The 13,442-nt window shown below is 48.8% G+C and overlaps 4 protein-coding genes across 4 annotated transcripts; 2 read left to right on the top strand and 2 right to left on the bottom strand.

Annotated features, from left to right (window-relative positions):
• Positions 1-3,088: 3,088 nt before the first annotated feature.
• Positions 3,089-4,341, bottom strand: FOIG_05520 (uncharacterized protein). Its single transcript, XM_031204143.1, has one exon. It carries the CDS (start codon positions 4,146-4,148, stop codon positions 3,420-3,422), a length of 729 nt encoding a protein of 242 aa, XP_031065972.1. The 5' UTR covers positions 4,149-4,341; the 3' UTR covers positions 3,089-3,419.
• Positions 4,342-4,766: 425 nt separating this feature from the next.
• On the bottom strand, positions 4,767-6,873 carry FOIG_05519 (uncharacterized protein). The gene is made up of 5 exons (XM_031204142.1): positions 6,277-6,873; positions 6,124-6,200; positions 6,043-6,072; positions 5,513-5,989; positions 4,767-5,454 (listed from the first exon to the last, which is right to left on the bottom strand). Exons 1-5 carry the CDS (start codon positions 6,580-6,582, stop codon positions 5,049-5,051), a joined length of 1,296 nt encoding a protein of 431 aa, XP_031065971.1. The 5' UTR covers positions 6,583-6,873; the 3' UTR covers positions 4,767-5,048.
• A 576-nt stretch (positions 6,874-7,449) lies between these two features.
• FOIG_05518 (uncharacterized protein) lies at positions 7,450-10,287 on the top strand. Its single transcript, XM_031204141.1, has 3 exons — positions 7,450-7,603; positions 7,677-7,755; positions 7,805-10,287. Exons 1-3 carry the CDS (start codon positions 7,564-7,566, stop codon positions 9,909-9,911), a joined length of 2,226 nt encoding a protein of 741 aa, XP_031065970.1. The 5' UTR covers positions 7,450-7,563; the 3' UTR covers positions 9,912-10,287.
• Positions 10,288-10,347: 60 nt separating this feature from the next.
• Positions 10,348-12,668, top strand: FOIG_05517 (uncharacterized protein). Its single transcript, XM_031204140.1, has 3 exons — positions 10,348-10,936; positions 10,990-11,494; positions 11,546-12,668. The coding sequence occupies exons 1-3, from the start codon at positions 10,563-10,565 to the stop codon at positions 12,383-12,385; spliced, it is 1,719 nt and encodes a 572-aa protein (XP_031065969.1). The 5' UTR covers positions 10,348-10,562; the 3' UTR covers positions 12,386-12,668.
• The last annotated feature ends 774 nt before the right edge of the window (positions 12,669-13,442 follow it).

Raw genomic sequence — 13,442 nt, 5'->3', positions numbered from 1 at the left:
AAAGTTCGTCAGTAAGAGTCAAGGAAGTTGAGAAGCCGGTGGAGCTAGAGGACAGGGGTATGGGCAGGGATTCTCATGACCCCGGACTAGGGACAATAAGGCCACAGCTTCCAGTCAGCAGGGCTAGAAGTTGTACTAAAAGAAAGTTAGATCCCGTAGGAGGGCGTGAAGAGGATAACAACGATATCGAGAGGCAACCGTGGAAGATGAAGCTGCAAGACGATGGTCCTGTATAATACCAATTGATGATTCCAAACCGACTCCAAGACGACCAAGAGTGGCGCAGGCTTCAAGAGTGTATCGACAAGGGGCTCGATCGGGCCACTGGACCGTCCAGTCGGGCTGCACAACAGCAACTCGACGGAGGTGGCTTGTCTCATCCTCTGAAGAAACAAGAGGCGACGAGGGACATGTGGATGGACGGGCGGGCTAGTGAGTCGACGAGGTCGAAATTCAGTGTGTCGACTCAAACTGAGCCACGTTAGACCCGTCTGGGGTTGACAAAACTTCCGACGACAGCGGATTCAATCTGTAGACACGCCACATCTGTTGACCGACACCCAGACCTTGGGCGCGATAACTTGATGCCTCACCTCGGCCGTTCTTCTCGACACGCCCCTAAAAATCGGCCGGCACGCCCCCTACCCAACCCCGGAAGAGGGACAATACCCTCTAGAGTCGAGACAGGCCAGGGTATAGCACATGCAGTATGCTATTTTCCACAACAGTTGAAACCACTAAAGCCCGGATGTTAAGGCTAATTGCTCGATCAAGTCAATTCAGGAACCGAACCGAGTTGCAGCGGGATCGCCTACCGCCTGAGCGCAGACCTCTCGATATATATGCAGTCACGGCAATATGGCAATATCGTACATATGTCAAAGACCCCGTCCTCTGATCCCCCGCATGAGGGGCACTTAGATGGCGAGATGCCAGAACTTTTGTCACGATCGTACGGCGGTTGTCCCTTAAGGAGCTTGACGGAAAATTTGATCGCTTTTTTTTTTTTTATTTTAGGTAGCAAAGTCGGCGACAGCCGTATAGGCGAAGCAGTAACTTCTCACGGCAATGTCGGTATTTTTCTCGAATGATAGGTCATCAGCAGACTGGTGGCTCAGCATGCATCTTGCTTGGGACAAAGCAACACCATTCGCATCGAGACAGTGGGCGATGCGCCCTGAAATCTGGGCTTAGCCAGTCGATTTCGAAAGCCGGTGTGCCATTGTAGAGGCGGAGAGCGAATCACAGGCACAGTCGAGCTGTGGCATCTGTATCCTCAGGCGCTGATATAGACTGAATTATGAGTTATCCAATTTAAAGTAACTTTGAGCCTCTCGATCTCCTCCCGCTAGGATGGAGGGTATATTCGACTGAGACACAGAAGCATAGCTGAGGCTGCTATTTCCGTTCTCTTGGCTGATGTTTATCGAAGTGCTGTGACCACACTCGAGATGCGCTGGAGATCCAAAGCAGAGGTTGCAAGCGTACCAAGATGAGGACAAGCGCGTGTTTGAAGTTGTAAGAGAGTGGGTCAAGCAAAGCCATCTGATTTGCAGCGGCAGGACAGGGGTTTTGGGCAAGAAGCGGGACGAGTATCTTGTTCCTGCCGTTTTGGCGTAGAAGCCGCTATTCAGGGCATCTGATTGGATATTACTGACATGTCTCAGCTGCTAGCAGGGAGACCGGCGTGTCTCAGATCTGTGTCAAGACCAGGGGTAGATGGATGAGGTCCACTGATACGTCGAATAATATCCACTCAAATCCCACAGGCTGATTTCGTGGCTCATGTTTAAACACCCACAGTCCACTAGAAGCTCACTGGAACAAGCTCACCAACAGCGCCTTTGCGCCTGGAAAGTCACATCTTACAGGCGAGCCGATTAGGCGAGGACCACGTCAGAGCTCAATCTGAGCACATTTAGATAGTGGATTTCAATTAATTGTTGTGGATCATTTAGGCTATGAATAGCAGATGGCGTTCACTTTCTCTTAGACAAGAGCATCTCCAAACAGCCGGTCCTTTCATCTTGACAGTCTATCGCTCAGTCCGCAACCGATCTCGATTTGTTTTCATCTCTAATGTTTTAGTCTATTCTTCAGCTCTCAGCTCAGCTACTAAATTTGCTACACCTGAAGATCCGTTCCTACCAAAGTCGATACGCCTGAACATCGAACGACACCACGATTCCTTCATAGAAGAGGAATCCGCTACTATCACGATTAGTGCAGAAACCCCCATCTTCAAGCCTTCAGATCATCTTCACATCTCACAACAAGTGCCGGATCCTCTCTAGGGGTCAGGGAATAGCCCAGTTGATACTGTTACATCGCGTTGAGACTCCGTTGTTTTCCTTTGCATCCATATCATCCGACCAGTGCTTCCCCTCGTCTCATATCCATAGCTAGGTATGTAGGGAGGGACCTTCTGTAGAGTCTCATTCGCATATTCACTTTTACGCGCAACAATTTATTCCAGCGCAACGCGTCATCTATTTGCCAGTGTGTTACGAGCTGTTTCTTGAGTTTTCCGTGCGTGAGCTTGTGCCTGAGCCTGTGCCTGGAGCTATGATGGCTCTCCACAGTGAGCACGGTGGTTTCTTCCATCGACTTGGGTTGACGCCCGACAGCTTGGAACATAAACGAGGCTGTCAATTGACGTGGTAACAATAGACTTGCATAACCCTTATAAACGCGTCAATGCTCAAGCTGTTGAAGGTTTGTTTAGGTGCTCTGATAGTGACGATATCGTGATCTTGATCTTCATGGAATGTGCTGCACACTGCGGCCGTCAACCTCAGGACGGCTAGAGTATGCTCTGCCCGTTTCCGCTTCGAGATAAGCTGTACCGTAAATAGGAAGTTGTAGGATAATCTGCCGTGCACTAACTCCAACAGAATTTCTTTGCTCATCTTCTTCAAGCGTTCCATAATTCTTCTATGGGTCGCCCGGTAAGGCCGTTTTGTGGCCAGGGTCTCATACATCCATTCCTGAATCACTACTCAAATGGGAAATTACACCACCACCTTTTGGGAGTGAGCATGATTCAGGCCTTGTCGATTTCCTCAAAATGGACATCATGAACCAATTGCGATACTTTAATCTCCCCGCAATGAACTTCTTTCATTTTCTTGTTACGTTACATACCTAGCACCCTGGAAAGATAACTTCTGGAAGGCCTCTGCCCTCTGTATCTGTCACAACGTTTCCGTCTTTCCCCCAGCGCTTGGAGATTCTGGAAATAGAACAGCAGAAACATCGCCCACAACGGGTCCGATCCCCTTAAAACATTAATATATTTAACAAACTCTCATGGAAACATTAATGTTATCGTATCCTGGTCATAGCCCTATCATGCCGAACCGGTCTTCCGTTCCCTACCTTAGCCCGTGCTGTTGGCTGCTGCTTGCACGATGCAACAGTTACTCCTTGTTGATCCTCTTCCACACTTCATGCTCGGCTGCAGCAAGACTCTCACCTGCAGCCGAAGCCCACTTCTTGGCGGCCGACCAGACTCCCTCCTCATCGTCGTCTCCTATCAGAGATGGCCTGCGCTCCTGGGCGACTGATGCTTCGTGAGCCGCACGCTGGGCACTGGAGAACTCGGACGCGTGCACGTTTTGGTGATAACCAGGTGGATGAGAAAAGTCGCTTCCGGAGCCTCCGCCTGGCACGCCCGTTGGGCCCAGGCCAGCCATCGGGGACGGGCCAGGAACAGGAGCTGTAGTCGTCGCTGAACGAGTAGCGGCGAACTCAGACCCACTGGATATAGGCGCATAGGGCACCTGTGCTGGTGTAAACTGTGTCTGTGTCTCGCGCATAGTCTGGCCGGTCTTTGGAGGTGGTGGTAAATACGCTCCGTTTTGCGGCTCCGGTACAGCTCCCGGTTGCGGGGCCGGAGGGCTCGAATCTACAACCGCCCGTGTTGGAGTTGGCTGGATGTTGGCGGAAGGTTGAGGTGCCCCAGTTGGAGCTGGCATAGACGGGCGAGCGCCTGGCTGAGCTGCCGGGTAAGTAGACGTCGGCACTTCATTGCTTGCTGGTACTTCGGCTGGCGCCACTGGGTCATTTGAGTGCGCCGTCTTTGGGGTGATTCCTGACGCCTTTGCTGCCGTGATAGGGCTTGAGGTGTGAATAGGAATTGGAGGCATATTGGTGAGTCCTAGACGCTGGTCCTGTATGGAGGTGTATGGTTGACTCCCCTGCGTTCCGAGCGTTTGTGTTCTTCCAAGGTGCGATTTCGTGTTACCCAAGTTTTTGAATCTGTAAAGTACTTGTCCTAAAACATTGAGTGTGATGAGATGTTGTCTGAATAAGAGAGTGGCGATGGATGCCAACTACGTCATGTGATCTGCTTTAGGTGCCTCGCACGCGGTTACCTGCAGTCAGCGGGGAAATGCCGATCAGATTCCCGTCGATAGTTCCGTGTCTTTTTCCTATTTCCAAATGCGGAATACGAGAATTGATTCTTGGGACAAACGGTACCTATGCTCTCTACTTGGATTTTGCGATAGAGTGACGTAAGACTCCCATTGGATACACGACTACCCTAAGGTTACACAGCGTTGGTGCTTTTTCCTTCCTCTTCATGTCTTCATGGTCAATACGAAGGCCATGTAATGGTCCAGTTTTAGTGGAGTATTTAATGCATCGAAATAGTGAGAAAGCTCTGGATTGGAAAGCAACGGCTCTGACGGAGGAACGATTGAGTTGGATTTTGAATGGTGGAGGTTGAATTGAGAATAACACACTGAGGTGATGAAAAAATGGACAGATGGCTCATTTTTGAAGAAATCGAATAATCTGACCTAATAATATAATTATGAGTTTGCAAAACGCTATAAGCCTTAAAGCTAAGCAAGTACTACATGAAACTCCAAGTTCCAATAGAATACCCAGCCCAAAAACTATATACAGCAAGCTAGTGGAGATATCCTAAGATCGCTAAATGCTAACCAGGCTATGGTGTCATCTACATATACAACCAGTTAAAAGCATAATCTACCTTATCATCCACTACATGCCTCCCTCCAGTCACGCCAAGAAACAGTCTAGTTCTCGGACGACTTATAAGGACAACCCGCGAACGCTTTCGTCTTGACAATCGCTTCGAAACCCTTAGTCTCTTCAACACCCTTGCCAACAACCTTATCAGGACCCAAATCCTCAAAAAGGAAACCTTCGGACTTCATACTAGGCCCGCCATCGCCGGGAAGTAACCCACCAGATAGCCATGTGATAATTGCTTCGGGATTCCAACGTTGCCAGAAAGTGGGAGGAACATAGAATGGCTCTTTCATGTAATGATATGACTTGATGCGTCCGGTCTGCTCGTCAGGATCGGAGAGGTATATGGAGGGTGCTAAGCGAGGGAGGCAGAGATAGCGGACGATGAGTTTTCGAACAAGCAAGAGACTGTATGTCAGAACTGTAATAGCCAAACCTGGCTCTGGGAAACTGTTCTCATGTAAATACCTGGTCGGAGAAATGGAAATAGTATGAATCGAAGACTTACCCAAATGCTCGTCTCAAGCGAGGTCCCATAAGGACACAAGCTGCCGGATATCCAAGGGGAGAAGCAATCTTGGGATACGAATCCAACAGCATCTCCATAAGAACATGGCCTAGTTTCTGGATTTCCGGTGTAGGGCGCAAATATTTGTCCTCGTAGTCTCCTCCAAAGCGTGTCATGTCCTCGAAGAATTCGAGACCATCTGTCCACTCATTCTTCCCGAGCACAGTCCTGTAGTCGATATCCATCATGTCTGCAACATACTTCCACAGAGTTGATAGGCTAGCAACTTCCATGCCGGTGAGTTTGCGGTACTCATAGATGTTGAGGAACCGAACAGGCTCAGCAAAAGAGGCGTAGAGCACATAAAGCAGATCTTCTTGCTTAATTTTGCCGCTCTTGATATATGGAGCGTGAAGGAAGTTTGTGCGCGCAACCGCTTTGTGAAGAACAGGCGACGTAGGAGGGAAGTTTGCGAAGCTGTCATCATGTAAGTCTTCATAACTCGAGTAATGAAATCCAAGTAAACTCACCAGACATAGACGGCTTCAGTATCTGCATATCTAGTATTCGTTAGTAGAAGTCACAAGAGCCTAAGACACTCATTTAGGTACCTTTTGGGCGCCTTCTTTCGATTAGCTAGATCGCTGCCACCATAGAGAACATGAGCAACGTTTTGAACAGCATATGTCTATGTATTGACGTCGTTAACATACAAGCTTTAAATGTTGACACTAACTCGGTCACTAGTAGTTAGTTAAACATACCTCAAATAGAGCCAATCGAACCGCAAGGTCATAGAATAACGGGAACTCGAATCTAGCGATATTCTGAACAACTTGAAATGCATCTTGATTTGTCATGCGACTCAACGAAGCGCGGTCGTGAAACCCCAACTTGGATCGAAGCGAGTTAATTCTGGAGAAACGCAAAAGAGAACAGAGTGCGACATAACCAAGAAGGGCCCCAAGAATGATTGGACCTGACCAAGAAGTGGGCGCAAAACTGGTCAACAACTCTGATTGAAGGCTCTCAGAAGCTGAGGCCTTCAAGCTTGGCTTTGCTGCATCCATGGCTGTGCTGATGAGCTCCTACAGAGTTACTGAGAGAGGGGAAACAGCGCAAAAGACAAAGAAGAAGCAAGATCTACGAGAGCCAGGAAAGGAATGTGTACATATTTATGGAACCCTTGTAAGAAGTGCGGCTTTCAACCCGAGTTGGGAGTGTTTTAAACATGCTAGATCCATGATGCAGAACCCCACTGGCCCTATCGGATGAGGGGCGTTGGCAATGGCTTTTGTTGTACGCCAAAAGTTGTAAGTGGCTCATGTACCAATGGTGCGAGAGAGAGGATTTTTTGAGGCTGACGCAACTATTCCAAAGTCTAGAAATAGTGTTTGCTATAATATGATTATGCAGTTGAGGCGGATAAGCTGACAACCCTACAACTCAAATTTGCAGCAGTTTGGCAAGCCCCATAGGTACATATCCTTCTATGTTCACTTACTGAAGGCCGACCGGAAGTGAGGAGAAAATAGATATACAATAGCAATAGCACAGGGAACAGAAGCGTTAACTAGGAGCTTTTCAGTAGTGATCTCCGACATTTGCACATGTCAATATCGCCAACAGTATCTGGGTCATTGCTCGTGCAACTCCAGATCGAATCCTTCACCATCGTGGCAGAGACAGTTGACTGAAGTACAAAGTTACCATCCAAAGCATTGTATACGGATATAGTGGTTGAAATAGAATACTTTGGCTGCCGATTTATGCTGTACTCCGCAACTCTATCGAATAGCATCTTGTGGGGAAGAGACGCTATACGGACCCAATCGCCAATGCATGTCCGAGGTCCCGGGTCATCAAAAGTCCGGATGGTTTGCGCTAAACCTATTTTGCTGCTGCGATTCAGGCCATGAATGCGCTCCTGGTGTTTTTGAGAGCTTGTTGAGCGCGCGCTGGAAGCTTCTTCAACCAACTCGCTATCGATGTGAGCTTGCTCAGCGCTATTCCCACCGCAACATTAGAAAGGTCAAGGCCAATCCATCAATATGGTTGGAAAAGTCAGCGAAAGAGTCCTCCTGCGGGAAGGTATGTTTCATTACCACTTGTCGATAGCGACTCAGCCGTCGCTCTAGACACATGTACTGACAGATTGCCTTAGGTCTTGAGAGAACTGACAATGGCATGAAGCTGACGACATGGCCTGATGTCACCCCGATTAATCAGAAAAACTATTATACGTGCGATGACCCTTTCTAATAAGTGGCGTTTGTGCTGATGCTTCGTTAGTGATTACATGAAGCGCGATGACCAAATCCTCGCCCTCCGCCTCCAGAGCGATGCCACCCGAGATCGACTAGTACAGAGTGCTCGAGACCGAGATCGCGCTCTATCCAAGAATGCCAATGGGGAGCTACCACTTCCTGTCGCAGATCTTCCTGATGAAGATGGTGCTACAACACCTTCGGCTGGCCTGGATCCCTCAAGGGTCATTGTGATCCACCCCGGCAGTCAAAATCTTCGAATAGGCTTTGCGAGCGACGCCCTCCCCAAGGCAATTCCGATGACACTAGCGACCAAGTTTCCCCAGACCGAATCCGAGATGTACGAGGCCCTACCACGACGACAGTTCGAGGCCAAGACCCCCGACCAACAGTACGGCGAAGAGTGGTCAAAGAAATACAACAAGATGTGCAATGACCTCAAGGTCGAGATGCGAGCCAATAAGCGCAAAGTCTTGCCCAACTCGAAGGAACTTGTTCAGACTTTCAACCGCCGTACAGAACCCGAAGTTATCCAGAAGCACAACGACCCCCTTGAGATCGAATGGACTGATATCGAAACGCTTGATGACCCCGACTCATTAGCTTCGTGCTTTATTGGACACCAAGCGGAGCGTGTTCCCGACGACTCGAATCCCAAATTCAAACTTTGGTGGCCTATACAACATGGACAGTGGAACGAAGATGGGTATACAAGTCAGGAGCATATGTATGATGATTTTGAAACATTACTCGATAAGGCATTGAGGCAAGAACTTGGACTCAAGACAAACAGCGAATGGCAACAGTACAGCTGCGTTTTTGTCATTCCCGACTTGTACGACAAGAAATACGTGGAGCAAGTCCTGCGATCGTGCATGACCTGGTTCGAATTCTCTAGGGTGTGTTTCGTCCAGGAAGGGATGGCAGCAACTTTTGGTGCCGGATACACACAAGCCTGTGTTGTCGATGTGGGAGCTCAGAAGACAGCCGTTACCTGTGTGGAAGACGGTCTTGTCATCGAGGATTCAAGGATCAACCTGAAATACGGAGGCTACGATATCACGGATACATTCCTCAAAATGATGCTTTACGACAACTTTCCTTACCAGGACATGAACCTGCGACGACGATACGATTTCCTTCTTGCTGAAGAGCTGAAAATTAAGCACTGCACCATGTCGCAAGCGGATATCTCTGTCCAACTCTTCAACTTCCATGTCCGGGCTCCTAACCAACCAACACGGAAATACGCTTTCAAGACATACGATGAGGTCATTCTGGCTCCGATGGGAGTGTATGACCCAGCCATCTTCGACAACAGCACCAAGTTAAGGGGACGGCGTAAGCTGGTTGAGAGATCTTACAACGCCTACGATGTTGATATTCCAGACGATCCCACATCTGCCGCCCAATTAGCGATTCTAGCACTCGTCCAGCCGTCAATAACATCCAATGCCAATGGATTCACGCTGACACAGCCCGATATCTCAACGCCTATCAAGGAGAACAAACAATTCAACTTCCTTGGAGCAAAGGAGGGTATGACTAACGGAACTCCCATGGGTTCTCATGCCGGATCTCCTGCACCGGAGGGCGCAAATACGCCGCTTCCATATGTCTTCGGTAGGGATAGGGAGGGCGTAAACGGAGGTAGCCCAGCGCCCAATGGTTCTCGTGCTGGAGGCACTCCTAATCCTGGACAAACACAACCACCAGCAGGCATGTTTGTCGATGCTGCTACCCGAACCGCCAAATCCATGGCCGCTGAACGAGACGCCGTGCTACCGGTCGCTCCTCTGGACATTGCAATTCTCACAAGTATTCAGAACGCCGCTAAGGGCGATGAGAAGAAGCTTCGAGACTTACTTGGAAGTATCATGGTCATTGGTGGTGGCGCCAAGATCCCTCACTTCACGGTTGTCCTAGAGGAGAAGATCAAGGCCCGACGGCCCGAACTGAGCGATCGAATCCTCGTGAGTCGAAGTGCGAGAGATATGGACGAACAAGTGGTCACCTGGAAGGGTGCCAGTGTGTTTGCTAAGCTGTCGACCAACGACTCATGGATTACGCCTTTCGAATTCGAGAGGCTAGGTGCCAGGACTCTTCACCACAAGGTGCTCTGGGCCTGGTAAAACGGGACCCGCAAGATAATGGGCTAATGGAGTTTGGGCACAGGCATGGAGTATGGGTATCTTGTATCTTGTATCACTGGAATGCAGCATGGAGCCGATTATGAAGGCAGTCGTAGACGGAAGCTTATAGGTTGGGGTGAAAAGCCGCTAGACATATGGATGTTTATGTTTATTTATATGGTGAACTTGACTTACACATGGAGACATGACACATGGAGCTAGCTTGATCTTAGCGAATCGTGATTATGGTTTAGCAACTTCAACGCCACGCGATATCGAGACTCACTTTTCAGCATCAGCTACAAACTTGGTGTTCCAAGACAGAATCAATCAACATCTTATGATGCTCTTTTCTCCGAGTGCGATATCGGGTGCATACCTAGACTACATGATGTGTGAAGATTATGTAATGGCCCCGTCATTCGATATCCGAGCTTCAACTGGAATTAGGTAGCTCCCCGGTCATCCGCCCTTATTGTTTAGCACATTGTTTGGGCAGCCCAGCTCTGGCATCCATTTCATCACATCCATCCACCGCGCTTAGAACCACTACGTCAACATTCCGCGTGCCCAAATACCAGTTTATTTTGTGTCTGCAATGTGATATCCCTCCTCTTTTCCAAACAACAATCCTCCCGAAAGAACCCCGCCATGTTGCGATATCTACCATTTGCGCCGTCGACGACGCCTCTACAGGCACTGACGTACCTTCTCGGCATATCGCTCTTCTCGATCTCCTTTCTTGTATTTTTGAACAGCTCTGTTTCTTTTGTTATTACCGACCTGATTGGGCAGAAGGAGGGCGTTGGCGATGTCGTGGGAACTCTTGGCTTCGTCGATGAGCTCGTTGCGCTTGTCGCTTGTCCAGGATGGGGTCTTGTGTCGGATCGTCTGGGTGTTAGATGGGTTGCTGTCATTGGATACGCGATAATTGGTGTCTCGCTGGCTCTGTTTGTGCAGGCGAAGACTGTGTATCCCCAATTGTTGCTGGCTCGCGTGTTATTCGCAATCGGCGCATCTGCAGCGTGAGTTGAGACAGAGTATAGCTTACATGAACGAGCATTGCTAACTTTGGAAGGGCCACAATGGTAACTGCGATACTCCCATCTTTGACGGACGATAGCAATAACGAGGAGGATGAAGCTCAAGCTAGAATTAAAGCTCTCCAGAATGCGACAGCCCGAAGCAGTATTGCCTTCTCTGTCGAATCCGAAGCGACAATCACCCAGGAACGATACACACAGTCTATTTCTGAGCCGAGCACAACGGATACCGCCGATACTGCGGCAGGAAGACCATCCAAACTAGCGGGATTCGTTGGACTGTTTACTGGATGCGGTGCGCTTGTCGCACTGACGCTGTTCCTCCCACTCCCAGCGCGATTTGGCGAGAATAAAGGCACTACCCCTGCTGAAGCGGTATCGTATAGCTTCTACGTTGTTGCGGCTGTCGCATTGGCCGTGTCTATCTTTGTTGCGATCGGTCTGCGCAACATCAAAGGTGAGGAGGGTAAGGGTTGGAGAATGCTCTTCGGACTGAAGAACGATGACGAATCGAGTGATGGAAACGGCCGTGAGCGACGTGTAAGTCAAACACAATTCGATTTTGGTTGATCTCCCACTAACAAGATATAGAAGCTTGCGCCGTATCTCCACCTCATGAAAGACTCAGTCTTCCTTGGCTTCGTTGATTCACGAATCGGACTTGGCTATGTTGGCGGTTTTGTTGCTCGAGCTTCAAGCGTTGCTATCTCACTCTTCATCCCTTTGTACGTCAACACGTTTTACATCAGCAACGGTTTCTGCAAAGGCTCGCCTCACGATTCGTCGCCCGAACTCAAGGAGGAGTGCAGAGCTGCATACGTCCTGTCTTCCATCCTTACTGGTGTGGCGCAACTCATGGGCCTCATTTGCGCTCCTATCTTCGGATACCTTGCCAGTCGAACTGGTCGCATCAACTACCCCATCGTCGTCTCGACCGTTTTTGGTATCGTAGGCTACATCGCCCTTCCGCAACTCTCCAGTCCTGAAATCAAGGACGTAGACGGCCGAGGCGGTAGTCCCGCAATCTTCTTTATTGTTTCACTTCTTGGTATCAGCCAGATCGGCGCTATCGTTTGCAGTCTTGGTTCTCTTGGCCGTGGAGTTCTCGCAGTTGAGCTGCCTCGAACCGCCCGCCCCGAAAGCCTGCTCCAGCCAGAGGAGTACGAATCAGCCAACGATGAGAGCCGACCTCTCATCAGCATTACGACGGACCAAGAGTCAGTCTCTCGTATCCGCCTTAAAGGCTCTATTGCAGGCGTTTATTCTTTGTATGGTGGCTTTGCCATCTTGCTACTTACTAAGCTAGGGGGCTTTCTCTTTGACAAACTCTCCAACGGGGCGCCTTTCTACATGATGGCCATTTTTAACGCTGTTTTGCTGGCATTCTCTCTTGGAATGGATGCTTCGCACACATTTTCACATCGGGTGTAAAATATTGTAGCGTCTTTGTCTTCTTGCAACTAGATACGAAATAGATGAAAAGCGTTCTTCTCCCCTTTCATTAGATCTTACAGGGGACACCGGTCTAGTGTTATTATCATAGCAAAACATCACTTACTTAAAGAAGAAACATTGATATGAGGCGTATACAAATTTATTGGGACTGCTATCCTTGACCGTACCAGATACCAGTGCTGAAAGTTGTCAAATATGTCCACCCCCTGGATTCTTAACCCAGATTTCTAATACCTACACAAGTGTTCTTCGGTCTCACCATGATGTCTCGTCTCCCTGCTCGTCAGTGCTATGACCAAACTTACGGATCGAAGTCAAGGGAGATGTTGACCTAACCTCGACGTTTAATATGATGACGCAAGGACTCCCGGAGCTCCTTGAACTTGTGGTGGAGCTTATCTAGGAGCTCATCACGGGCATCCCTACAGGCGGTTTTGAAGTTGTCGGTGTGATACTCCATATTTCTGCAAAAAAGCTCAAGGTGCTCCTTAAAGATATTGTCCTCATCGCTCTCCTGGTCGTCAGGGTTGATAGGTTAGTAAGACTTCATAGTGGCGGTTTGTGGTGATTTGGTTCTTACTGCGTGAAGGTAGTGCTCCGAGCGTAGAATGTTGATAAAGGATACTTCTGAAGTTGTTTTGGTATCGTTACAGGTTTACTGAAGTATTCTCAAGAGGTTGTTTGGCTCTGAAGTGAGTGGAGAGGAAAAGTGAAGGGAGACACTCCAAAACTAGGGACGGGCCTTTTATATTCAAATTATCGAGCAGCGCCTCCGATAGCTACTGAACAACCATCTTGTTCTGTTCACTTGCTCTAAAACAGTTCAATACTTCCTAAATGACCTGGTTGATGGGAAAGGGGCTTAGACAAGAAAGAGCCCGTTCAACGACGTTGAGGCCAAAGGGGCCATCAAGATGTAGAATCAAGCACATTTTGTTATTTTAACTCGTATAATCGAGACCTAGGTCAGTTCATGAAGCTTATTGGAGCTTAAACGAGCTTCAAAGACCGAAAATTGAGCGAGTTACGCCTC

This window comes from Fusarium odoratissimum (assembly GCF_000260195.1).
Source record: "Fusarium odoratissimum NRRL 54006 unplaced genomic scaffold supercont1.7, whole genome shotgun sequence".
In the NCBI taxonomy this organism is placed as follows: domain Eukaryota; kingdom Fungi; phylum Ascomycota; class Sordariomycetes; order Hypocreales; family Nectriaceae; genus Fusarium; species Fusarium odoratissimum.
This window is presented reverse-complemented; position numbering and strand designations above follow the sequence as displayed.

Coding starts and splice junctions, on each gene's coding strand:
- FOIG_05519 (XM_031204142.1), bottom strand. CDS start 6,582: ATGGATGCAGCAAAGCCAAGCTTGAAGGCCTCAGCTTCTGAGAGCCTT. Junction 6,201..6,276: donor TTCGATTGGCTCTATTTGAG/GTATGTTTAACT, acceptor GTCAATACATAG/ACATATGCTGTTCAAAACGT. Junction 5,990..6,042: donor ACTGAAGCCGTCTATGTCTG/GTGAGTTTACTT, acceptor ACATGATGACAG/CTTCGCAAACTTCCCTCCTA.
- FOIG_05517 (XM_031204140.1), top strand. CDS start 10,563: ATGTTGCGATATCTACCATTTGCGCCGTCGACGACGCCTCTACAGGCA. Junction 10,937..10,989: donor GCAATCGGCGCATCTGCAGC/GTGAGTTGAGAC, acceptor TAACTTTGGAAG/GGCCACAATGGTAACTGCGA. Junction 11,495..11,545: donor GAAACGGCCGTGAGCGACGT/GTAAGTCAAACA, acceptor AACAAGATATAG/AAGCTTGCGCCGTATCTCCA.
- FOIG_05520 (XM_031204143.1), bottom strand. CDS start 4,148: ATGCCTCCAATTCCTATTCACACCTCAAGCCCTATCACGGCAGCAAAG.
- FOIG_05518 (XM_031204141.1), top strand. CDS start 7,564: ATGGTTGGAAAAGTCAGCGAAAGAGTCCTCCTGCGGGAAG. Junction 7,604..7,676: donor AAGAGTCCTCCTGCGGGAAG/GTATGTTTCATT, acceptor AGATTGCCTTAG/GTCTTGAGAGAACTGACAAT. Junction 7,756..7,804: donor AATCAGAAAAACTATTATAC/GTGCGATGACCC, acceptor ATGCTTCGTTAG/TGATTACATGAAGCGCGATG.